General features: G+C 45.5%; 1 protein-coding gene across 2 annotated transcripts; it reads right to left on the reverse strand.

The window, feature by feature from the left end:
- Positions 1-10,453: 10,453 nt before the first annotated feature.
- On the reverse strand, positions 10,454-24,598 carry rem1 (RAS (RAD and GEM)-like GTP-binding 1). 2 transcript variants are annotated; one of them, XM_066702173.1, is made up of 5 exons: positions 24,413-24,598; positions 23,122-23,463; positions 15,007-15,089; positions 13,156-13,363; positions 10,454-12,702 (listed from the first exon to the last, which is right to left on the reverse strand). In XM_066702173.1, exons 2-5 carry the CDS (start codon positions 23,450-23,452, stop codon positions 12,425-12,427), a joined length of 900 nt encoding a protein of 299 aa, XP_066558270.1. In that variant the 5' UTR covers positions 23,453-23,463; positions 24,413-24,598; the 3' UTR covers positions 10,454-12,424. The 2 variants fall into 2 exon arrangements, with proteins under 2 accessions (XP_066558270.1, XP_066558269.1); XM_066702172.1 differs by having other exon boundaries at positions 23,122-23,479.
- Positions 24,599-25,093: the final 495 nt, after the last annotated feature.

Raw genomic sequence — 25,093 nt, forward strand, 5'->3', positions numbered from 1 at the left:
CATAATTTCCTCCTGTGTGAAATTCCATCATAAATTAATGCCTAATGAGTTTGGCAGGGCAGTGACGAGTTACTGCAATAATCCCATGTTGTACATCACCAAATACTAATGAGTGTTGCGGTATTTTTCATGAGTGGCTATTGCTCTTATAAAAAAGATCAGTTCACTGCAGTGCTTTGGAAGCTATTATTATTATTATTATTATTATTATTATTATTATTATTATTATTATTATTATTATCCTGTCCTCGTGAGTGCTGGAGGGTGTAAGGCGGTGGGGCAGTGTGTCTGGCTGGCGCGCAGGGTGTCAGTGACGTGCTGTCAGCGAGAGCTCTTCAGGAGCGCTGGGGCGAAGACAGGAGAGCCGACCTGGGCCAATCCATGAGTGTCAGAGACTGGGCTCAAGAGGGAGGCCACACTGCTCTGCCCAGGCCGACCTGAGCTGGAACACTTTCTGACACTTTCCCAGCAGCACAGCAGGGTCTCTGTTGCTCAGGATGAAGATTTGTGAAGCTTCTGTGTTTTGCGCCATGCCATCCATAAAAGTGAGTCTGTCCACCAGTCGGCCACGTCACATGAGAGCCAGCTTTGCATGACTCCTCCAAGCTGAACAACCCAGCCCTTAGAGAGTCTGGCCCACATTCCTCCTCCCGAGGAAGCTCGCAAGACAGGGAAGTGGTTTGGAGATTTGGTCACCTGAAAGAAGGTAGCCTGCCTTTCCAGAATCCCCAAGGCCTGCCAGACTAGAAGTCATGTGCTGTCAGACTCTTCATTCAGAGTAGCCTCAACTGCATCCTCCCCTGCCTACTTGATCCTGAGGGGCCGTCCCTCTGGAGGTTTCAGTGTGATGGAGATCATTGGAGGCTTTGGAAATTGTCCAAACCCTGCGCAGCTAGAACCAGTATCAGTCTACCTTACTGCTCCCTGGCCTTCAGAGAGCATGGCCACGCTTCCTTAATTGAACTTCTCACTCAGCTGACTCTTATCCAGACTAAATGTCCCATTTGAAGAGTAAAGCAAAAGAAGAAAAATAATCTTTCTTGGTACATTGCGTCTGCTCTTCCAGCTCCCACCCTCGTCCGTTACAGTGCCTCTGACATTACAAGAGGTCTGAAGATGCTGCTCATGAAGAGGGAGCTCCTTTATAAGTGCTGGGTTGTAAACATGAGAGAGGGCTGAGAGAACGCCAACCCCCTCGGGACACTCCAGGCCATTTCAACTTTCTCTTATTGAAGGGAAACAGGATATCTGAGAGAGAGAGAGAGAGAGAGAGAGAGACCCCCAATAATCCCATGCTGGATGTGGGGGCAAGCCTGCAATCTGGGACAAGTGATCAGTAAATTCTGCCCCCGCTCATGGGAAGAAAGGGGAGCTGCAGATTTCAGGATCACGTGAGCCAAACATGGAGGAAATTTAATTAAGTTTTGACCCGACTTCAGGCTCCTGTCATCAGCCTGTTCCCACAAGCACAGATTGTATACATATTTTTTTTATTATTGTTTGTTTCCTCCCCTCCATCCCCCCAGTTGATTAGGCAGGCTCTGAGAATTCTCGCTGTAGGGGCTGACCTCCCCGCACCACCCACATGACCACCTGACTAGGCCAGCGTTGCAACAGAGGGACGGTTTTCTATAGGAGAGCGGGACCATTTTTAAAGCAGCAAGTGCAGTCAGTTTAAATTAATACACAAACACATAAATAAACACAATTCCACATGGTTTATTCAGCTTTTAAACAAAGGGTGTGAACATAACAAGAGTGGAATGTGTACTGTAGGGCTCAAAGTCAGGGGGGGTGATGGGTCAGTGCAATGGAAGTGATATTGTACAGGAGCACAGCCGGCCTCCGAGAGTTGCAGAAAATTCACTGCTGGCTGCCAGTCTTTACGATGTTTGACATTGTATAAATATCTTCGGAGGGGTTGGGGGGGAAGGAAGACTGATATGGTTTCCTATACAACACGCACCACCTGTGCCTGCGTATGTCACGCGCAAGAGCAGGCCCAGCTGAGGAGGGCTGCAGGATCTTCTCTCTCTCTGTCTCTCAGCTGCAGCAGCGAGTGAGGAAAGGGTCTGTGAAGTAAGTTCATTACTCATCTTTTGTCTTATAAACTTTATTGCCTTGCATTTTTCTGTGTTTAATCTCATTCTTTCCGTTGTATCCTGCAGTTGGCTGCTCGGCGCTCGCTGCCAACTTTCCATAATTAGGGCTCTTTCCTGAGCGAGGCGAGGGCGGCGTGGCCAAGTGTAAATCTCCCTGGGGGATGTGGACAGTATAAACATCACACACACACACACACACACACATCTGGAGGATGCAGGATCCTCGACACTTTACAAGAACCAGCATCTGGGATGAGAGCAGAGGCCGTTCATCTCCCCCAAGCTGCAGCTCTCACCACTCCACTCTGGTTTGTACTCTCCCTGCTTTGCGCATTTATTTTCTTCTTCTTTCTGTTTTTGTTTAGTTTTTTTAATACATTTATTACTTCCATGGTTCCACTCTCCTCTCCTGTCCATCTCCACAACCCTTCCATCTCTTTCCCTCTCTTTCTCACTCACACACACACACACACACACACACACACATTCAGAGTTCACCTCTCATCTGTGCTCCTACTCATTCGGGAACAAGGTGCTTTTCAGATGAGATGGGTTTCCCATCAAAGGTATCGTCCTTTCCTTTCATGACTCAGTCGTTTATAACACATAGAGAAGTGCAGGCTCTGGGTCCTGGCTATTTCTGCTGTGGTCAACAGCAAAAGCTCACCCACTTGTCTTTCCCAGTAACAATGCAATCAGGTTATGATGGTGCCTTCTTGGCTTTGAAATATATGTATAGTCTCTCTCAAAGCAGGTTATACATTTATTACCCAAAGACTCCTACAATGAATATGGTACGGCATTGATTAATAATATCTATAAAGTGTCTGTAAAGGCAGTGCCAAGAGCTTGCCATATCTGCAACCTGTATGGAATTCCCATAGATGGATAATAGATGGATAAATATGTGCAGTACATCATGAATATGTTACAAATATATGACACACACAATATACACACGTGGTAGATGTTCGAGTTTTCCTTATGGGAACAGCAAAAAGTCAGCCCGTATGTTAGCAGCCCCATTTGACTGGCGTGGCTCACGGGTCACACGTAACATCCCTATGGGCGCCTTGCAACAGGAAGTCCCACAGAACCACTGAAACATCTCCTTGTGCAACCTTCTGTTGTGTACCCCCCCTCAATCAGTTTGTCAACTGTTGCGATTATGAAACAATCACACGCACAGTATGCTCCCAGGCCTTCAGTGTGTGAACGCCTGAAGTGATCTGTGTTTTTTTTCTCCTGCAAGATAGAGCTCTGGATTATCGCTGCTGTGGTAATAAAAAACAGAAGTGACCAATCACACGACACTTGGGGTTTTCACTTGTATGGTAGTAGCAGTAGCAGGTAGCACTAGTAGTAGTAGTAGTAGTAATAATAATAATCATTATTATAACTCCAACACCTATTGAATTTCCATAAGCCCTCAAAAGACTCAGTCCTTCCCAAGAATTATGTTATGCCCAGTGTCTGTCCCTCCAGATACTGCCTTGCCTTATCAATGCACCACATTATTATTGCTGTTTGTTTTTAATAAAGTGTGCTGCTACAGCTGTTTACATAACATACCTATAGATTTTCCTTCAATCCAGACAAGCTCCTCCTCAGTAAAACAATCTTGGTAATGAAGTCTTCTCTCTGTCTGTCTGTCTCTGTCTCTCTTTCTCTGTCTTGTATTGTTTTCATTTGTGCGTGGGTGGGTTTGGCATTTACTTGTGGTCTCCCCTTTGACTTAAATAGCTGGAGTATAATGCTAGATGAATCAGAACCAATTTTAAATCAGTTGAAAAATGTATGTGTCTGGAAAGGAAAGTTTATATTTACAGCTGAAGTGTATCTGTGTATTGCAAGGTTTGTCTGCTCCATTGCTCCACTGAAAACAATTGTGTTACATCCTGCAGGGCAATGCATTCATTGGATTGTTATTTGGTTTTTTAAAGAGTGACTGGATGCAGGAGGGAACTGAAGGATGTGGGGATGGAGGGGGGGCAGAAGTGGTGATTGTTGAAGTAGTGACTGTGTGTGTGTGTGTGTGTATGTGTGGCTGTGTGTGTGTGTGTATGTGTGTATGTGTGGCTGTGCGTTTGTGATTGAGTGTGTGAGTGAATACGTTTGAGAGTGTGTTTGTGTGTGTGTGTGGTTGTGTGTGTGTGTGTGAGTGGAGGTGATGTATTGGCTGGGGGAGGGTTGTTGTGTGATGCATTCTTTCCATTACCCAGACCGAATCAATGCACTAAGCTCCCAGACGCTCCCCCTGCCGCCCCTCCCTCGGCTGTCACAGGGAGTGGAAAGAGCTGACCCCACACTGTCAGGAGCTGGGCCGGCCCTCCACAGCCCTGGCCCCGTGCCTGCTGCTCCTCACTAGGAGCAGAGCTGCTTGAGCATATGCTCCCTGCAGCCCCTCACTCGCTCTGTGTGGACGAACCGCTGACCCCCACACTCTGTGTGAGGCAAGGCCGGTGTTGGCAAGGCTCTCTACTGTTTTCTTTCCCTAGCGTCACGGTAACTCTGCAGTAAACTGGACGCTACCCTTCATCCCAGCGCTGCCAAGCCGCCCCCCGCGCTAAACCTCTGAGCTCCTCCTGCCTTCGACACTTCCTGGGAGACTGTGCGGTCCTGCTTAGAGGTTGCCTTAGTAAACCCCCTGATAGTCTTCAGATAGACACAGTATTGATATGAGCAGTGACAGCAAGGGATGAGCAAGTACACAAAACTGAAAGAGTTTTCTCACACACACACACACAACATTGTTCCTTGTGATTCCAGGAAAGCAGTGTGGTTGGGGGCAGGGCGCCCTCTGTATCGCCTGGGAAATGCTTATGGATGTCTACTGTATCCCAGTACAGACACACACATTGTTCCTTTTGGAAACACAACGAAGGTGTTCTTAAACAGCAGCCTGGAAAATTATTGAGATGTTATCACTGTCTCAGCATTGCACCACCACTGCAGAGAGAACTAGCTCCAAAACTGAACCAAGTCTGAAAATCAAAGGCCCCTCTGCAAGGAAAAATACAACACGACACACCAAGGAACGCAAAAGGTCAAGTTTGTGGTAATTGAGCTAGTTCAGTAACATGCTGATGTTTATATAAAATAAACTTTTTTTTTTTATTCAAATCCCTGTTTATCTAAGAATCTGGTCCAATATTCAACAACACACACATACACACACACATATATACAGTTAGGTCTATAAATATTTGGACAGTGACACGATTGTCATCATTTTGGCTTTGTACACCACCACAATGGATTTGAAAGGAAACAATCAAGATGTGCTTTAAGTGTAGACTTTAAGTGCAGACTTTCATCTTTAATTTGAGGGTAGTTACATCCAAATTGGGTGAACGGTGTAGGATTTACACCCATTTGTATATGTGCCCCTCCAATTTTAGGGGCTCAAAAGTATTTGGACAAACTAACATAATCATGAATTAAATTGTGAGTTTCAATACTTGGTTGCAAATCCTTTGCAGTCAATGACTGCCTGAAGTCTGGAACCCATAGACATCAGCAGATGCTGGGTTTCTTCCCTGGTGATGCTCTGCCAGGCCTGCACTGCAGCTCTCTTTAGTTCCTGCTTGTTTTGGGGGCGTTTTGCCTTCAGTTTTACCTGAGATGGCAACAACATTAGGTTTGGCAAAATCAACTATTGGTACATTCTTAAAAAAGAAAGAAAACACTGGTGAGCTCAGGAACACCAAAAGGCCCCCGAAGACCATGGAAAACAACTGTGGTGGATGACAGAAGAATTCTTTCCCTGGTGAAGAAAAACCCCTTCACAACAGTTGGTCAGATCAAGAACACCCTCCAGGAGGTAGACGTATCTGTATCAAAGTCAACAATCAAGAGAAGACTTCACCAGAGTAAATACAGAGGGTTTACCACAAGATGTAAACCATTGGTAAGCCCCAAAAACAGGAAGACCAGATTAGAGTTTGTCAAAAAACATCTCAAGAACCCTGTACAGTTCTGGAACAACATCCTATGGACAGATGAGACCAAGATAAACTTGAACTAGAATGATGGGAAGAGAAGAGTATGGAGAAGGGAAGGAACTGCTCATGATCTGAAGCATACCACCTCATCTGTGAAGCATGTTATAGCATGTGCATGTATGGCTGCCCAGGGAACTGGTTCCCTTGTATTTATTGATGATTTAACTGCTGACAAAAGCAGCAGGATGAATTGTGAAGTGTTTACGGCTATATTATCTCCTCAGATTCAGACAAATGCTTCAAAACTCATCGGATGGCGCTTCACTGTGCAGATGGACAATGACCCGAAGCATACTGCGAAAGCAACCCAAGACTTTTTTAAGGCGAAGTGGAATGTTCTGCAATGGCCAAGTCAATCCCCTGACCTGAATCCAATTGAGCAGCATTTCACTTGCTGAAGGCAAAAGTGAAGGCAAAACGCCCCAAGAACAAGCAGGAACTAAAGACAGCTGCAGTCCAGGCCTGGCAGAGCATCACCAGGGAAGAAACCCAGCATCTGCTGATGTCTATGGGTTCCAGACTTCAGGCAGTCATTGACTGCAAAGGATTTGTAACCAAGTATTGAAACTCACAATATAATTCATGATTATGTTAGTTTGTCCAAATACTTTTGAGCCCCTAAAATTGGGGTGGGGGCACATATATACATGGGTGTAATTCCTACACCGTAGGACAATAAGCATTGTCCGGGCCCGCAATACATTTTGCTTCACGGCAATATGCATTGCGATCCCCTGAGCAGCAGCACTCAGCTGCCTGTGCGTCCTGTTTCTACAGGGGTGTTGTCCGTGTGTCCTCTACCCCCCGACTCCAGTGTGCGTCTCTGTGCTGCACGCTGCACTCATGTTGCTGCGCACGCCCAGCCAGCCTCCAGCCCCTCTGCCTGTCAATGGCGCCTCACGCCTGTCTGCGCTCAATCGGACACCGAAGGGGCACGGTGACAGAGCCGCTCTCCCCCTCAGCCACAATCACCTCTATGCGCCCTACGTCCAGCTGCTTCATGGCAGCCTCATTAGCAGCAGCCGAGATGATGCACCTCCCAACACAGGTCCACCCGTAAATAAAAACCTGAAACAACTACAAAGAGAAAGATTTTCATGAGGCACAAGTATGGATCACTTGGATTTTTTTCTCTTCTTTTTGTGTGTGTGTTTTACAAAAGCTAATTTGCCTGTTTAGTCTGTTGTTAGTATTAAAGGTTTACTATGAACAACACCAATGCCATTAGCATCATAAATCATCTCTTGCTTTCAAACAGTGCATAAACCCGAGATTTAATTTCCAGAGCAATTAAACCTCTGTGCGCAATATTTATATAAGTGCCAGAAAATATTCTGCTTTTTTTTTCCATGTATATTTTTAGCCTGGAGAGAACCAGCTGGCAACAGCTTCTCCTGCAGAGTGGTGAGGATAAGGTCATGCAACAGGAGAAGACATTAGAGGCGTCACAAACTAAATGTGTTTTAAGAACACATCTGTGTACCACTTTGAAATGGACGGTACTGTCTTGCACCCAAGACATGTATTCTGGGGACATTACTGTGAAGCACATTGAGTTACTGCATCCAGAATGGTGATAAGATGTTCTGGCCAAGAGCAGAGGACAGGTAGGGTTCTGGTAAAGGCCCTGGGTTGGGTACAAACCAACATAGCGGTCTGCTGTACTGTAGCAGGTGTCTGCCACACCTTGGGAAGGGGTCAGCTGCTATCCATGGCAGCAGTCAGGTCTATCGTGAAAGTAATCACTGTGGTGACCCTGGAAACTATCAGACAGGGAAGAAACTTGCAAAGGGCCGTGTCTCGGCGACGATGAAAAGGAGCCGACTGAACATTGAGAGGAGTGTTATGAGAAGCGCTAACACATTTCAGACCTTCTTCCTGAGAGGAGAGGGACAACAGCACTGTGCTGCTGAAGTTTTGTGCATGTCGTGTTAATAGGTTTCATACCAATAAAAAGCCCACTGATGAGATGCTCATGCAGAGCACATAATTAGTTTTGATTTAATTAATTATTTTCTCCTGTATTATTAAAAACATGACATAAACTGATAGCTGTGGACTCAACAAACTAATGCAGCAAAATTAATTGAAAAGAACCCTTTGAGGTTCATTTCATTAAAGATTATCTTTATATGTATGGGTCATTCTGCCTCATGGACTTTTGTTTTTGTAATCAGTGTTTATATCTGGGGAGGAAAAAAGTTTTATCATAAAAAGAACATTTTAGATGTACTTTTGCCCAGCTCAACACACAAATCTGTAAATTAAAAGCCTTAAATATCTTTTTAAGCTATGTATGACTCAAAATATGTAAGAGTTGACTGGTAACTGGATTGATATACATCACCGAGTTCAGCAATTTCCCCCCTCTGTTAAAAGAGCCTCGGAGCAAATGCTGTGGTGCTGGTGAAGACGTGTAGTTTATTAAATTAATTCCTTTATAAACTTGTGTAACAGTGTTGACATTTGTTAACTACCCTATGTACCCCAAGACACCAAAACACCAGGAAACAACTGCAGGTGTCGACTTTATTAGCAGTTTTCGTGATTTTGTCTGGCGACTTGTGGAATATTCCATTATTCTGCTCAGGGAGGTTCTCTCCAGTCACAGAGTTGACAATGAATGTAGGGACACTACAATTTTTTAAAAATTTTAATAATAAATATACACATTTTGTACAAAATTGTTAATTGAAAACCAATGCACTAAATGGTGCTTTACGATGACATTTTAAAATACATGTGTTATTTGCCTGAAGATAAACTGGGACATTTTGACACGCGGAATGCTGACCTTTCACAATGCATCTTTCACTTTAAATGCTGTGTTTTGTGCTGGTGTTTTTACATAGGAATTACTTATGGTTTTATTATATACTAATTACTTTGATTAGAATCAATTATTGTGACACAATAGATTAGGATATAGGCACTTGGACACAAAAGGCACTCTTTTGGTAGAATGACCCACACATATATACACACATGTGTATCATATAATCATATATACTGTCATCTTTGTAGCCACTCTGACACCATCATATGGTGCTTCATCTCAGTGGAAACTAGATTTCCTTCACCAGTGTAATGCAGTCGAATTTGTTCCAATTCTTCTCTTCCCCTACTTGAAAAATTATGCAAAAACTAAATTTAAATAAATAAATCCCAACATCGAATTTGAATAAAGTTGACAGAAAGAAATCCAGATCAGGCCTGTTCAGTGGCAGTGGCAGGCTTTTCACTTAAAACTCAAAAACCATAACAACAACAATACAATAATATATAATTGGACACTGATATCTATTATGGGACTTTGAACTTCAGTGAAGCCTGACATTATTAATAGTGGAGAGATCACATTGTTTTTAACCCCCTTTAGGGCACTCGGACAAAACAAACCAAACAATAAACACAGCGATGTGGCTACCCGCTGTCTGTGACTCATACACACATGCTACCCCTGCAACACATTCAGCTCATCCTGACCCTTGACATCACTAGCAGAGATGCTCCACTTTTCACAGAACGTAAGGAAGGATATAAACCCAAAGAGATGAGAGAAACATCTTTCAATTTCTTATTAATCCTGATGGTCTCCAAGCCAATGTACACAGTGCCTGCTGTCGTCTGTGCTGAAAACTTTAGCCCCAAAAGTTATGTCTCTGGGGCCTCTGGCCTTGCTGACTTATAGTTAGTTACTGGGGTAAACTCTGCTACTTGTCTTCTCTCCATTACCTACAAAGCCTCCAGTATTGCTGAAGGCCAGTGTAGGCCCGAGATTCCCGTCCGTCACTGGAGCTTTGCGCGGAGCAGCGGCCCCGGACGCCCGACTCCTCCCTGGTTGTGACCTGGGTGTTAACCCGCAAGGCACTCTGCCCCCTCCAGCTTAAAAACGTGTGTCCGACACTCTGTGAAGATAAGTGCAGCTGGGCAGCCGCTATACTGCCCTCCTTACCCTGACGAAGTGTCTGCCGACATCTCCCCACCCCCTCAGCTCTCCAACCACTTTTCCACGGCATTGTGGGCCAGCGGGGATAGGAAGAGGCACTGCCAACATCTGCGCCAGGAGCCCTGCTGCTATGAGAGGCCTTTCCTGTAGTCCTGCTCCTGAGCGCTTGTGAAGGGCAGCTAGAGGGCTGATCTATTCAGCGACACAACTTGCCTCAGACTATTCGGTGTCCTGGATTTTATTTAACTAGGTCTTAAAAAAAAAAAAAAAAAAAAAATCACAGCCCTGTCTATCTCCATGTGAGTCTTTGGGTTTTCAGGTTCCGAAACTTATAAATCAAACAGATGAGCACAATATCAAGGAGACAGACATGCCAATAACATAAATACATTTGCATATATAGTTAATATATATTTTATTTTTAATAATAAAAAAAAACTACACAATACATATTTACAAAACTGTATAGAGCCACAAATTAATCTTTCCTTTGTACAAAAATGTTATTGCTCACATTTCACCAGACTGCAGGGCCAGGTCACTGGAGGCTGTTGCCCATCAGTATATAATCTGAGATTTTTTACATGGACAGTTTTGATTTTCCCAGATAATTTTAAACAAACAAAACCAAGTGCAGGTCGTGTGGTATTAACAAGGAGGCAATGAGTTGGGGAGAGGGGTTGGGAACAAACAGACAGACAGACACTTCTGGTTGTTTCTGGGGCAGACAGAAAATCTGGCCTTGACGGACACAGCAGGTCAATGGAAAATGTTCTCCAGAACATTCAGAACACAGTTGCCCGTTCAGCAGCTGCGCAGAGCTGCCCAGCCCGCGCCTGCCATGACACAGAGAGTGAGATCGGGGTCTTGACGGTACAGAAGGCAGCAGATTGACTCCGCAGAGTGCAGCTCCTCAATACAAGGCCCTTACTGTGGATGCCTTGCAATCGAGTCCGTCAGTCATGAGCTCCCACTCGGCAGCGCAAAGTGTGCTTTCTGCATTGCAAATGTGATCCAATTCAGAGATCATAAAATAAAAGGAAAATAAATATGCTGGAAACTACACACACACACACACACACACACACAAAAAGCATTATGTTTATACAGAGTCCAGTGTCTAAAGTCTGTCTTGTATGTGAAAGGTTATAACTATGCTGAAGGAACTGTGGTTTATTTGGGAGGAAAAACAAACAACAACATTGGTGTCCTTGGAGGTAACTCTGCAGATACTGAGAATCACCCGTTCTCTTCATCAGATTACACTCACTCCCGGTGAAAATGACTTATTGGTCATCAGTGCGTGGGGACTACACAGTCTCCCCCCCAATTCCACCATTTCTCTCTCAATTCAGCCTCAATCTCTGATTACTACACTGTCAGGGATGTAGGACCAGCTGTCCAGTAATGGGGCTCAACCCTTATCAGTAAAGGTCAGAGAGATACAACTGTTAAACAAAAGAATACAAAGCTCCAATTCTGATGCTGAATCAGCACATTCAACGCTTCTGTAGCAAGTCATTCTATCATCACTTATTTCGGGTCACAGCTTAGGATCTGAATGCGGACTTTTCCTTCTTTTTTAAAGGAGTTTGTAAAGGCCCAGATCCTCATTTCATTTCCCAGGATGACCAAAGGAGCAAATGGCCACCTGCCAGCCATCCACCAGAGACCGAGATAAGCCCAATATCTGATAATCTGGCTGCTTGGCGACTAACTGTAGTTGTATTCATGATATAACACACCTCTGTATATTAAACTAGCCCCTTTTCTGCCTTAAAATAACCCGCCCTCTGTTATACGGTGCAGTTTAATAGCATGGCTGCTCTGTATCCAAATGCCGACGTACCAAAAAAAAAAAAAACTATAAACAACAGGAACAGTAAGTCTCACTCAGTCTTTTTTTCCTGGTTGTTTTCTTCGCCCCCCCGAGGAGGTAATAAAATCCTCAGTTTCCGTTTCGAAGAAGAGAAGTAAAAACAACATCCACCAAAAAAATAAAAAAGCCCCACAGATGAATGTTTACAATGGCAGAAAAAAAACAAAATCAAACCCACCAACCGACAAACAAACACTCGAGAGCGTGAGAAGAAGATTTAAAAAAAATAAAAATCAGAACTAAAAACAGCAGCAACACCCTTTGGTGGTCCCGGCCAGTGAATGCCCGTTTCATCGCCAGCTGACAAGGCTTCCAATATTGCTTTTTAGATGTTTTTTCCTCTCATTGGTTTGTTCATAGAAAATTAAAATAAAAACAGATGTAAAAAAAAAAAAAAAAAAAAAAGCCAAGAAACTCTACAGAAGATCTGTGCTGCGTGTGTTTTGTTGCACTTCCTCCTCCCCCCTTCCTCAGCCATGCAGGCGTGTTGCTAGAGTACAGACAGGTCGTGGCAGGACTTGGATCGCACCTTCAGGGCCATCTTCTTGTTGTTCTTGGCCACCAGCCGGTCCAGGAAGCGCCGGGCCTTCTTGGTGATGCTCTCCTTGCGCTGGTAGGCGGAGCGGCGGCGCTCGTTGGTCTCCTTGCTGTCGCGCCGCAGCCGGATCTGCCGCACGATGCCCTCGAACAGCTCCTGCACGTTGTGGTGCAGCGACGCTGACGTCTCGATGAACTTGCAGTCGAACACCACAGCGCACGCCCGGCCCTCTGAGCGCACAGGCGGGAGGGAAGCCACCACCAACACAAAACAAAAAAGACAAAAACACATTAGTCTGATGAATGGCAAAAAAACACAAACGCATTCAAGAGCTGCAGGGTCTGTGCGTCTGTCCGTCTGTGCATCGCCACGTCTTTAAATCTGTGTACTAAAGCACTAGTTCTGTAATACCTTCAGCTCAAGTTGGCATCAGACTGGAGAAAGGCACTCTTGATGTATCCCTATGTCCCTCAGTTAGACAGTTTTCAATTGCAAAATGTGATACAATTGTGTAAGCAAGTATGTTGTCCTTAACCATAGACCTAATTACATCACTGAGTAAGGAATGGATCATTACATACAACAACCCAGGAGAGTGAGGTCAGTTGGGCCAGACAACAGGGGATCTGAGTGGGTGTGTGGTGGTGCAGCCCGGCCCCCCCCGCCCACCGACAGGCTCTTACCCTCCACCGCCACCTCCCGGCAGCGCACCAGGTCGCTCTTGTTGCCCACCAAGATGATGGGGATGTTCTCGGCCTGCCGGGTGCGGCGCAGCTGGATGCGCAGCTCAGAGGCACTCTCAAAACTGCTGCGGTCAGTGATGGAGTACACGATGACGTAGGCGTTCCCCACCTGCATACAGTAGTCCTGCACCCACTTCTCGTCCTCCTCCTGCAGGGCAGAGCAACGGGCAGGGCACAGTAGGGTCACCTGGGAGTCTATGCCATTCCATTAAATTCCATTTGCATTGGGTACGGCACTCTTGGCGAACAATTCACCACAGATCGGCACTTTGCTCTGACCTCTATAGAGTCACCCCAACACACCAGCCAGACAACAGCCAGTGTCTTCATCATGCCTGACATTTACATCTTCTGCATGCAAAGTGAAACTACCGCTGTACCAAAGGCATTATAGTTGTTCTTCTCCCCCTTCCAATTCAACATTTCTCCCAATTACAATCAAACAAGTGAAGATCTGTTGTGGGACAGAAGAGTGCTGGCAAGAGGCCTCATTGATTTAATCAAAAGAACCAGATGTTCACCCTTTGCCAGGTTAATTTGTCATGTGTACAAACACACGGGTGACCAAACCATAATTTATTTTTGTTTTTACATGTTAAAACTACACAAGCAAACCACATTTAGAAATATAAAAAAGCAACACAAAATCCTGATTTTTTCGTTCTGAAACCTATTGTATCAGCACAATAGTTGCGCTGCATGACTACTGGCGTCACAGGAGCAGACTTCTTAACAAGACGAACACAAACAAAGCACAGAAAATTATATTGCGTCACATGCTTGCGAAGCGGGTCTGCTGTGGCGTTTAGCAGCCCTATGTTAATCTATAGCAGTGTAATTAGCCCCCACAGCAATCGTTGTACTGCCGAGTGGCAACGTGCTGCCGCAGTTGGCAGGGCTGTCAGCATGTCAGCACGAAACCGAGAGCCTCTTTGATCCAGGTCTGCGGTCTGTATGGATTTTTGCTACAGGCTGTGGACATTTTTCCATAACATGGTAGGAAAAGGAAAGCCAGGTCGGCAGTGAGACCTCCCATTGTGCCCCAGTCCAATCCTGCGTCTGTTTCCACACACACAGGGATCTCTGCATCTGGTTCAACTGGCCGCTACAGGCCGCAGCTTCCTCTTCGCCTTCCTCTCTTGGCAAACCTCTCTCTTTTTAGTGTGTGTGTGTGTGTGTGTGTGTGTGTGTGTGTGTGTGTGTGTGCTTTTATTTTGGAGGGGTCTTAATATTTTATAGATTAAAAAGAGAGCAAAAATATTGATTTAAAGAACTGCCATGTAGCCCTGCCCGAGCAACAATCTAGGCAAGAAAGAGAATGGAAACAAAATGAAAAGAAAAAAGAGCGAGAAAGCTGCCTTGCACACCTGGTCATAAAAATGAAAATTGCTTTCTGCAGCTTGCATAAGCAACGTGAAAATGTGCCAAAGTGATTATCCACAAATTTCGACCACATACAAATATTTCCATCAAGAAAAAAAAAAAAAAGAAAAATCCTAATAATAGACTGGCAGCTGTGCCAGGTTTCTGTAGGTTAACTGCATTTACTGGGACAACAACTTCAGCACAAAGGAATGTATGGTATGTTTTAACAATATAAACAAAACACAGACATAAGAACCTCCACAAAAGATCAACTTCAGACATGTATTCCTCATCCAGCAGTTTCACGCACTTCTTGGTGCTTTCTGTATGGGGGGGTGGTCCTACCAGCGAAAGCAGGGAGGAGGAAGAGGAGGTGGCGGACAGGGGACACAGAGGACGTCAGACGCTGCTCTACAGGGGCTGTACCTGCTTCTCCATCTCCCAGGTGTCCATCACAATGAGTGTGGTCTCCTCGCCATCCACGGTCAGAGTCCGCTCGTAGGAGTCCTCTGAAACAATACAGGAGAACGCATAGGGTTAGACAAGTGTCCCAGTCAAACACTCCAGCTGTCTGGGCTGTGATACTGCCCTGTGACTATAGCACTGCGCTGTGACCTGTGAGCTGAGTGACACCACTGTGTAACATATTAACTTACATACAATATACATATAAATAGATTACAAATATATGGAAGTGTATATGAAATGGAAAAATGCAAAACTGTGGATGACACAAAGAAGCATGGAAAGATGTACGTTTGGAATAACAAGAAGACATGAAAAAATAAATTGAGCAAAGCGAGGGTTCAGGCAGAAAACCCACTTAATCACACACAGAATGAATAAGCACATTGGCTATCACTGAAATAGTGAAAATGCTAAAACGGCAGTGGGCCGGACAGACTACAAAAAGAACAAACCAAAGGAAGCTATTGAAAGGATCCCAGGAGATTAAAAAAGACCTAGAAAACAACCGACATGACGGCATGACATGGAAAAGGAAAGCTATAGTTTGAAACAAGTGGAAACATACTGGGGAGGCCTTCATCCAGCAGTGAATCGATATAGGCTGATGTATATACACTCACCTAAAGGATTATTAGGAACACCATACTAATACTGTGTTTGACCCCCTTTCGCCTTCAGAACTGCCTTAATTCTACGTGGCATTGATTCAACAAGGTGCTGAAAGCATTCTTTAGAAATGTTGGCCCATATTGATAGGATAGCATCTTGCAGTTGATGGAGATTTGTGGGATGCACATCCAGGGCACGAAGCTCCCGTTCCACCACATCCCAAAGATGCTCTATTGGGTTGAGATCTGGTGACTGTGGGGGCCAGTTTAGTACAGTGAACTCATTGTCATGTTCAAGAAACCAATTTGAAATGATTCGAACTTTGTGACATGGTGCATTATCCTGCTGGAAGTAGCCATCAGAGGATGGGTACATGGTGGTCATAAAGGGATGGACATGGTCAGAAACAATGCTCAGGTAGGCCGTGGCATTTAAACGATGCCCAATTGGCACTAAGGGGCCTAAAGTGTGCCAAGAAAACATCCCCCACACCATTACACCACCACCACCAGCCTGCACAGTGGTAACAAGGCATGATGGATCCATGTTCTCATTCTGTTTACGCCAAATTCTGACTCTACCATCTGAATGTCTCAACAGAAATCGAGACTCATCAGACCAGGCAACATTTTTCCAGTCTTCAACTGTCCAATTTTGGTGAGCTTGTGCAAATTGTAGCCTCTTTTTCCTATTTGTAGTGGAGATGAGTGGTACCCGGTGGGGTCTTCTGCTGTTGTAGCCCATCCGCCTCAAGGTTGTACGTCTTGTGGCTTCACAAATGCTTTGCTGCATACCTCGGTTGTAACGAGTGGTTATTTCAGTCAAAGTTGCTCGTCTATCAGCTTGAATCAGTCAGCCCATTCTCCTCTGACCTCTAGCATCAACAAGGCATTTTCGCCCACAGGACTGCCGCATACTGGATGTTTTTCCCTTTTCACACCATTCTTTGTAAACCCTAGAAATGGTTGTGCGTGAAAATCCCAGTAACTGAGCAGACTGTGAAATACTCAGACCGGCCCGTCTGGCACCAACAACCATGCCACGCTCAAAATTGCTTAAATCACCTTTCTTTCCCATTCAGACATTCAGTTTGGAGTTCAGGAGATTGTCTTGACCAGGACCACACCCCTAAATGCATTGAAGCAACTGCCATGTGATTGGTTGGTTAGATAATTGCATTCATGAGAAATTGAACAGGTGTTCCTAATAATCCTTTAGGTGAGTGTATATTGTACATATGAGGTTTCCACATGGACAGGGATGAGTCTGCATTCACCACTGGGCCAATACTGTCCCGCAACAGGGATTCCAAACAAAGGGGTGAAAAAGAAAGAAGGCAGACCCTTTAAACGAAATGACTGCAAAGAGGGTGGCGATAAAATCAAAGGAACAGATTTACAGAGTAGGCAGATTCAATTTCACAGGTCTAATCTAATATTTTGACACAAAGGAAAGACTAACAGGGTTCTGCAAGACAAATGAGCCACTCAATGCAAAAGAGCCCACGCCTTGTCCTGCGGTCACATGCAAGAAGAAAACGCAAAGATGGGAAATCTGTCTTCTGCCCTAGTTGTGGCTGATTGAGTAGTCAAGTTGTGGGATATAACTATCATCAAAGGCGTCCCCCTGAGGGTGTTAATGTACAGACTCCACCCTATCCAGCCGGGAAGACGCTGGGGGAATAGGGAGATCTGCCCACAGACCGCAATCACACAGCCAGGACAAGGGTCGGGTCATTAGCCACAGCCCTGTGGTACCACAGCAACTGTTGCCGTCAACCCCTCCAGTGGATTCCCTGCATATCCCTATAGAACCAATTAGCTGCTCAAATAATGAAGAAAAAAGGGATCTTCAGACGGGATTGGAGGTGTTCTCCAGGCCCTATTCCAGCTCCGGCTGTGGCTGTTACAGTGAGGGAAAAAAGTATTTGATCCCCTGCTGATTTTGTACGTTTGCCCACTGACAAAGAAATGATCAGTCTATAATTTTAATGTCCATTAAATCCAGAAAAACGCATTTCAAAAAAGTTATAAATTGATTTGCATGTTAATGAAGGAAATAAGTATTTGACCCCTTCGACTTAGTACTTGGTGGCAAAACCCTTGTTGGCAATCACAGAGGTCAGACGTTTCTTGTAGTTGGCCACCAGGTTTGCGCACATCTCAGGAGGGATTTTGTCCCACTCCTCTTTGCAGATCCTCTCCAAGTCATTAAGGTTTCGAGGCTGACGTTTGGCAACTCGAACCTTCAGCTCCCTCCACAGATTTTCTATGGGATTAAGGTCTGGAGACTGGCTAGGCCACTCCAGGACCTTAATGTGCTTCTTCTTGAGCCACTCCTTTGTTGCCTTGGCTGTGTGTTTTGGGTCATTGTCATGCTGGAATACCCATCCACGACCCATTTTCAATGCCCTGGCTGAGGGAAGGAGGTTCTCACCCAAGATTTGACAGTACATGGCCCCGTCCATCGTCCCTTTGATGCGATGCAGTTGTCCTGTCCCCTTAGCAGAAAAACACCCCCAAAGCATAATGTTTCCACCTCCATGTTTGACGGTGGGGATGGTCTTCTTGGGGTCATTCCTCCTCCTCCAAACACGGCGAGTTGAGTTGATGCCAAAGAGCTCGATTTTGGTCTCATCTGACCACAACACTTTCACCCAGTTCTCCTCTGAATCATTCAGATGTTCATTGGCAAACTTCAGACGGGCCTGTACATGTGCTTTCTTGAGCAGGGGGACCTTGCGGGCGCTGCAGGATTTCAGTCCTTCACGGCAAAGTGTGTTACCAATTGTTTTCTTGGTGACTATGGTCCCAGCTGCCTTGAGATCATTAACAAGATCCTCCTGTGTAGTTCTGGGCTGATTCCTCACCGTTCTCATGATCATTGAAACTCCACGAGGTGAGATCTTGCATGGAGCCCCAGACCGAGGGAGACTGACAGTTATTTTGAGTTCCTTCCATTTGCGAATAATCGCACCAACTGTTGTCACCTTCTCACCAAGCTGCTTGGCGATGGTCTTGTAGCCCATTCCAGCCTTGTGTAGGTCTACAGTCTTGTCCCTGACATCCTTGGACAGCTCTTTGATCTTGGCCATGGTGGAGAGTTTGGAATCTGATTGATTGATTGCTTCTGTGGACAGGTGTCTTTTATACAGGTAACGAGCTGAGATTAGGAGCAGTCCCTTTAAGAGAGTGCTCCTAATCTCAGCTCGTTACCTGTATAAAAGACACCTGGGAGCCAGAAATCTTGCTGATTGATAGGGGATCAAATACTTATTTCCCTCATTAACATGCAAATCAATGTATAACTTTTTTGAAATGCGTTTTTCTGGATTTTTTTTGTTGTTATTCTGTCTCTCACTGTTAAAATACACCTACCATTAAAATTATAGACTGATCATTTCTTTGTCAGTGGGCAAACGTACAAAATCAGCAGGGGATCAAATACTTTTTTCCCCTCACTGTATACCATCCACCTTTCCCCCTACATGCACTGCGTGTGTGGTGCACTGCACTGTTTGTTCTTCAAGGACATCCTTCCCCGCAGGCCCGGTAGCATTCACACGAAGGAAGGGCAACAGACAAGGGCAAAGTTCTGGATTTTGAGTACAAGAGCTTGAAGTGTGACTTATCTGCACGGACACAGGACCTCCTCTACCCAGAGCAGTTAACAGCACCAGGTTTAGTCTAGAACCGGCTTTACTTGCACAGGCACAGGCACATGCTAGTTTGACAAAGATCTAAACACTTCATATAACAATAGAAAAGGAGCAGACCACGTCTCTTTCCACTCCGCCTGCGTCTCGTCTGGCAGTAAGAACGTCAGAGGCAGGGAGCCGACAACCCGACTCAGAGAGGAGGCTAGACTCCAGCTTTCCAAAGAGGAACAGACAGGTGCGTTGACTGCGCCACTCTCTGACCCTCATATAAACAAGCCAGACTGATGTGTTTTAGAGCTGCTCATCAGGTCCTCTCTCCCACAGCACCCTTTTGTAATTTGCCATGGAAACCTCTCGAGTGACTCACACACCTCTTTTGGATAACTCGCTTCAGCTCGATTTTTTTTTTTTTTTTAACACCCTCAGGCAGAGTAGTAAGCCTTTAAATCTTGTGCTCCCCTCTCCCAAGCCCCACCCCGACAAACACACACACACCCCGACAAATATCTAATGTCCTATACTGTATCTGCACCTGTATCTTGTTTTTTTATTCCTTGCAGGTTGCTAGGAAGGCACAGTGTTTTAAAACTACTTATTTTTATTCTTATTTAGATCTAATTGCGATAAGATCGAATCGTTCCCAGATTTCATGGGCAGACCTGGCCTTTCGGATAGACTATCCTTCTACCTTCTATCCTTCTAGTTAATTTCGGTCTTGGTTAAGGTGGCAGTGGCAAGTTCCCTGTCATTTTGTGCCACAGACCCTAACAATTATTCTGTAACTTCCCTGTATGAATGCAGGAAATTCAAAACAAGAACTTGAAACATACAGACCTTGGAGACCCCCAGGAACCGTGATGTTCTGACAGTCCAGAACCTCCCCAAAGGTAGAGGTGATGGAAATTGGTGTTGTGCTGAGGTCAAAAGACCCACCGTTAAAAATAACACACAGAAATAAAATAAAAAAGATAAATACAAATAAGTGGTATCGAGGCTCACACTGGAAGGAAGATGCTGGTGACAATAATGATTAAGAACAGGAAAGGCAAATGTTGAAACAAATTGAAAGAGGAAAGGGAGAGCCCAAAGGAATGAATAAAATAAATAAAAACAGGAGGAAAGAACATCCTTTGGGTCGAACCGACATGAGATGTCCTGTGACTGGGAAAAACGCTCGGCGCAAAAATCAGAAGAACCCACAACTGAAGTGAACCAAGATGAATCACAGGCTGTCAGCACAGATACTTCAGCAGAGAACACGAGGCCCTGTGGAGAATAAGTCCATGTAAAACAAAACAAAACCTCCAAAAAACTAAACAATGACACAGTCTCTTTAAACAAGTGGTGCCGAGGGATGCAATTTCCACCAGATTAGACAGATGAATCAGGCTGCTGCTAAAGAACAAATACAAATAAAATAAAAATCAGGGAGCTGGACATGTGACAATAGTTTTAAGAAGAGCGACCGGTCTTTCAAGGTTAAAGCCAGTGTGGACAAGGGGCTGAGGTGCTGGGCCTGCTTTCATTTGAGATCTTCCGCCCATTCTCCCGATCCAGAGGTCCCCGAGGGGAGGGAGCCACGAATGGAAAAAGATAACCGCTGCCTGAGCGAAAAAACAAACAAACCAATCAACTAACTAAACAAACAAACAATAAAATAAAATGAAGAATCAGAGCCTGGCGTTTCCTTTCCCAGAGCTCTGTCAGCCTGTCAGCACAAGGCAGAGGTGATGGCAGCAGGCCCTGCAGCCCACGGTGGAGCCCGGCATCCTCAGCCCAGCCTCTCTCCGGGGCCACGTTCCCACCACTGCTCCGGCCGCACAACTCTGGCCCTGAAAGGACGCACATCTAGAAGCCAGGACTTGAAAGGGACTCAGGCAACTAACCAGCCCGAGTGAAATATGTGGTGATGATTCGCCACCATAGAGAACAACAAAAACAAATAAATAACCGTCTTTATTCTCCAAATGTCCTGTAAATGCTTCCTTGCACTGGTGCAATCTCCTGCTCAAGCACAAGAAGCATGCCGCCAAGACACCTGGAGGTCCGAGAGGCACTGGGCATTTATCAGACTCCCTCATGGCAGGTTTGGCGGGGCTGGGCAGCTGGGGAGAGCGTGCCCTAGTGCCCTGTGGCAGAGGGCTGCAGACCTGTCAGTCACAGTGTGGTGCCCGCGCCAACCCCCTACACAGTAATGCTGAGTGCCTTCTGTCTGGACTGGTGAGCCCCTGGCCGAATAAGCAGCCTGTCTGTCAATTCTGCCTGGGCCCTCAACACACGCCAACTGTTTCTTGGTCAAAACACACAGACGCACACATACACTGGAGGGCTCTGCTGTAACATGCAAGGAGGAGCCATGCCCAGTTAACATAAATGCATATATTCTGTCTGGGACCTTGTGTCCTTTGATAAAAAAAGTGTTTCCTCAGAGCTGATGAGTCACGGCTGGCATTACTATAGAAAGAGTCTTTCCTTGATTGAATTTCAAAGTGACAGATTACTGAGGTCAGACAATATGTAGCTAAGAGAACGTGATTGCACTCATATAGCGAAAAAAAAAAACTAAAATACTAAATATATATTTTTTTAAAAGCACTTTTGAGGAGTAATCAAAATGCCTAAATATTTTAAGTGTTTCTATGCTGCCGAGGCGTCGGCACCCAAAATCTGTGCTCTCTCCCAACCCAGCTCTCGTTCTGTCGGACACCAGCATGCTCACAGAGAAGTGAACGCCAATCACCCTTTAACACTGCAGGCCTCTTCACTAAACAAGAGACCAGACAGCTGACGCATCCAAGCAGACCCGGCCTGTATCTTTACATTATTACTGTCAAACCACCCACGTCCCCCGCACTGCCACACAGCATCGTGCACCGCTGCCGGGTAACTGTGCACAACAAACTACTCAGGACAGCCTTGGTGTAATGCAAGGGGAATGCCATTTGGGGTCATTTAAACTAATTGCGCGTCTAATATCTACAGATATTATTTGTATGTAAATAGAAAAGCAGGCTTGTGTTTTATTAATTAATTAATTTTATTTCTCAAATCAAGCACCCCAAAAAAATTAAGAAACAAAAAACAAAATGAAACAAATACACATAAAAAAAAAAAAAAAGAACAATCCTACTCTCCCACTCTGTGTGTAAGTGTGGGTCAGGGCCTGGGGGGCAATGATGTTTTGCTGGCAATTACTGCCACGTGTCCGAGCTGGCCAGCCTCACCGCCTAGAGCCCTGCAGGTCATTCTGGGATATCTGGACCAGGATGCTATGGGCTACAGTGGTGCAGCATGGTCTAGTCTACCTCAATGCATGCTCTTCCACTGATCTATAGTGTTGTACTATGGATTATTTTTTCAACTTGCGTTAAAGTTACATTTCACTATCCAAGTACAATTATTGGCAACCTTAAGTTATTATTATTTGTATTAAATATCTGCCACTGTGATATCTACATGGAATCTGAGACTTTATGATTCCCCAGACTGTTAACCCCATCATTGTGTCAATTCAGCCTCTATGAGCGGAGGCTAACAAACCAGACTCAAAATGCAAACATCAATTTAGTGTCCCAATACTGTTTTCCTTAATAATAATCATATAAATTAAAGAAAATAAGTCATTTACAAATAGTCAACACAACATGTTTTATAGCGAAATAAGCTCGAGATTCAAAACGAGACTAAACTGTGAATTTCATAGTTTTAAAATAAATACGCAAACAAAACCAGCCCTAATGATGAAACACCGGCAAGACTTCAACATAAGGTAATTTAAAAGTACACTCTCTCTCTCTCTTTCGTACCTCCCAAATGATCGTGCGCGTCTTTCTCCTGGATCCCGGCGAAGATGGTGGCCAAACTGGACTTGCCCACCCCGTGGTCCCCCAGCAGCACGACGCGGTACAGGCAGTCTGCGCCGGAGCTGTCCGAGTCCTCCGAGTCGGAGGACCAGTGCGCCCGGGAGTGCAGAGTCTTGTCGCCGGGGTGGTAGGAGGCGGAGTGTCCGAGGGTGGGGTGGTGGGGGTCGCCGGACGGGTCCCCGTCTCTGGGTGCCAGCTGGTGCGACGCTGGGATGGGAGTGCTGGCTCTTCTGCGTAAAGTCTCCTTGCCGTCTCTCTGCGTGTTCAGTGTCATCTTCAGAAAAGCTGCAATGGATACACCCTGCATGAGATAATAATAATATATATACAAATATTATGATAGATATGTTTTTAAACAAAAGCTTCAAAGTTATAATGAAGGGAAAAGAGACGCAACTAAACTTACAAGTGCAAATCTAAACGACACATTTCAGAGTTACCTGTGGAGGCTGAGCACAGCGCGTTCATACCAGAGATATTACAGCCATGTATCCTCATGTGCGGCCAGCGGACCGGACCGGACCGGCACCTCTCCCGGCCCGGCTGCGTGCGCGTTGGGCAGCCCGTGCGTAAGAGCGGTGTAAGCGCGGTGTAAGAGCGGTGTAGGCGCGGTGTAAGAGCGGTGTAGGCGCGGTGTAAGCGCGGTGTAAGAGCGGTGTAAGCGCGGTGTAGGCGGGGTTTGGCTGCCGGGACCGTGAAACGGTGCACTCAGGAGTCATGGCAACAGGCAGCAAAGTTCCACAACCTTGTTAAAAATTGAAGAGCAGCGGCGCGCGCTCGCACACCGGCGTGACCAGAACTGGCGCTAGTGGCACTGAAGACACGCACTGCCTCCCAGCATTTCATATGCAAGTGCAAATACTCCAATGTCGAATAATCAAACAATCATAACTTAATAAACGTCTTGATCATTGCTATGGCACACTTCTACAACAGGTCACATGCACAGCAAACTTCAACTTGCACAGTGCAATACAGCTACTGTACCAAGAGTGCAGCAACTAAATCCCCCAAGTTTCTCCTTACAGGCACGCACACACACTGGCTCCTTATAAGAGCTTCTTTTCTGCTACTTGGAAACCCATTTTCTCTTTACAATACAGCAGGCTGCACACCCCGAGGTGGGCAATGCAGAGCGCCCCCTCCGAGTCACACAGCGGCCTCTCCGCTCACAGGAGGCAGGACTGAGCGACTGGGAGGAGAGGCGGCGGATAAGTCTTTCCCGGAGACTCACCCTGTGCGCCCGCGTTAGAAGCCGGCTCTCCGTGCGCCGGGTGCGGGCTGTCCGCGCTGCGCGCCCCCCCTGCCGTGCGCGGTCTCCGGGCTGTGCTGCGCTGCGTCTCCGTGTGTGCGCACTCTGCCGCTCCGATCCGTCATTCTCCCGTCCGGCGGTCCAAGGCGGCTCTGCTTACTGCCCTGAACTTTCATCGCATTTATAACCAGCCCGACTGGTGACGTCGAAAGCAAGTCACTTCCTTTTGGAAAGAGGTGAACCAAATTGTGCATGTCGACGCCATTAGGTTAAATATAGTCTGGGGTTTGTAAATTGGAACACACACTCACATAGTTCATCATTAGCCTTTATCGATACACTGCTGCTGGCCTCCTCAAGATGTTTCCACTTGCTTTGATGTACATCTGTATATATGATTTACACAGAGTAATATAACAGCCTTAAAACTTTTTTTTGTAATATGTTTTAACCACAAAAATAACACTTAATTTGTGGTATATAAAAGTTTATAGCATGACAAATTAGAAATCTATACTTTATGAATTACAGTGAGTTCAGATGGTCAGTCCCTTTGGAATATTTGCTCTTGCACTGGTAATCCCTATATATGAAAGCTGTACGGTGTTTCCATCCTGGGCTAAAATCAACTTGGGTTTTCACACTACCTTCCACAGAACTGAA

Source organism: Amia ocellicauda, chromosome 4 (assembly GCF_036373705.1).
Source record: "Amia ocellicauda isolate fAmiCal2 chromosome 4, fAmiCal2.hap1, whole genome shotgun sequence".
Lineage (NCBI taxonomy): Eukaryota > Metazoa > Chordata > Actinopteri > Amiiformes > Amiidae > Amia > Amia ocellicauda.

What these genes read in the sequence shown, in the direction of transcription:
- rem1 (XM_066702173.1), bottom strand. Translation starts at nt 23,452, where the DNA reads ATGACACTGAACACGCAGAGAGACGGCAAGGAGACTTTACGCAGAAGA. An exon ending in CGCGCACGATCATTTGGGAG is followed by an intron (nt 15,090 to 23,121) that starts GTACGAAAGAGA and finishes GTATTGTTTCAG; the next exon opens with AGGACTCCTACGAGCGGACT. An exon ending in CCTGGGAGATGGAGAAGCAG is followed by an intron (nt 13,364 to 15,006) that starts GTACAGCCCCTG and finishes TCTGCCCTGCAG; the next exon opens with GAGGAGGACGAGAAGTGGGT.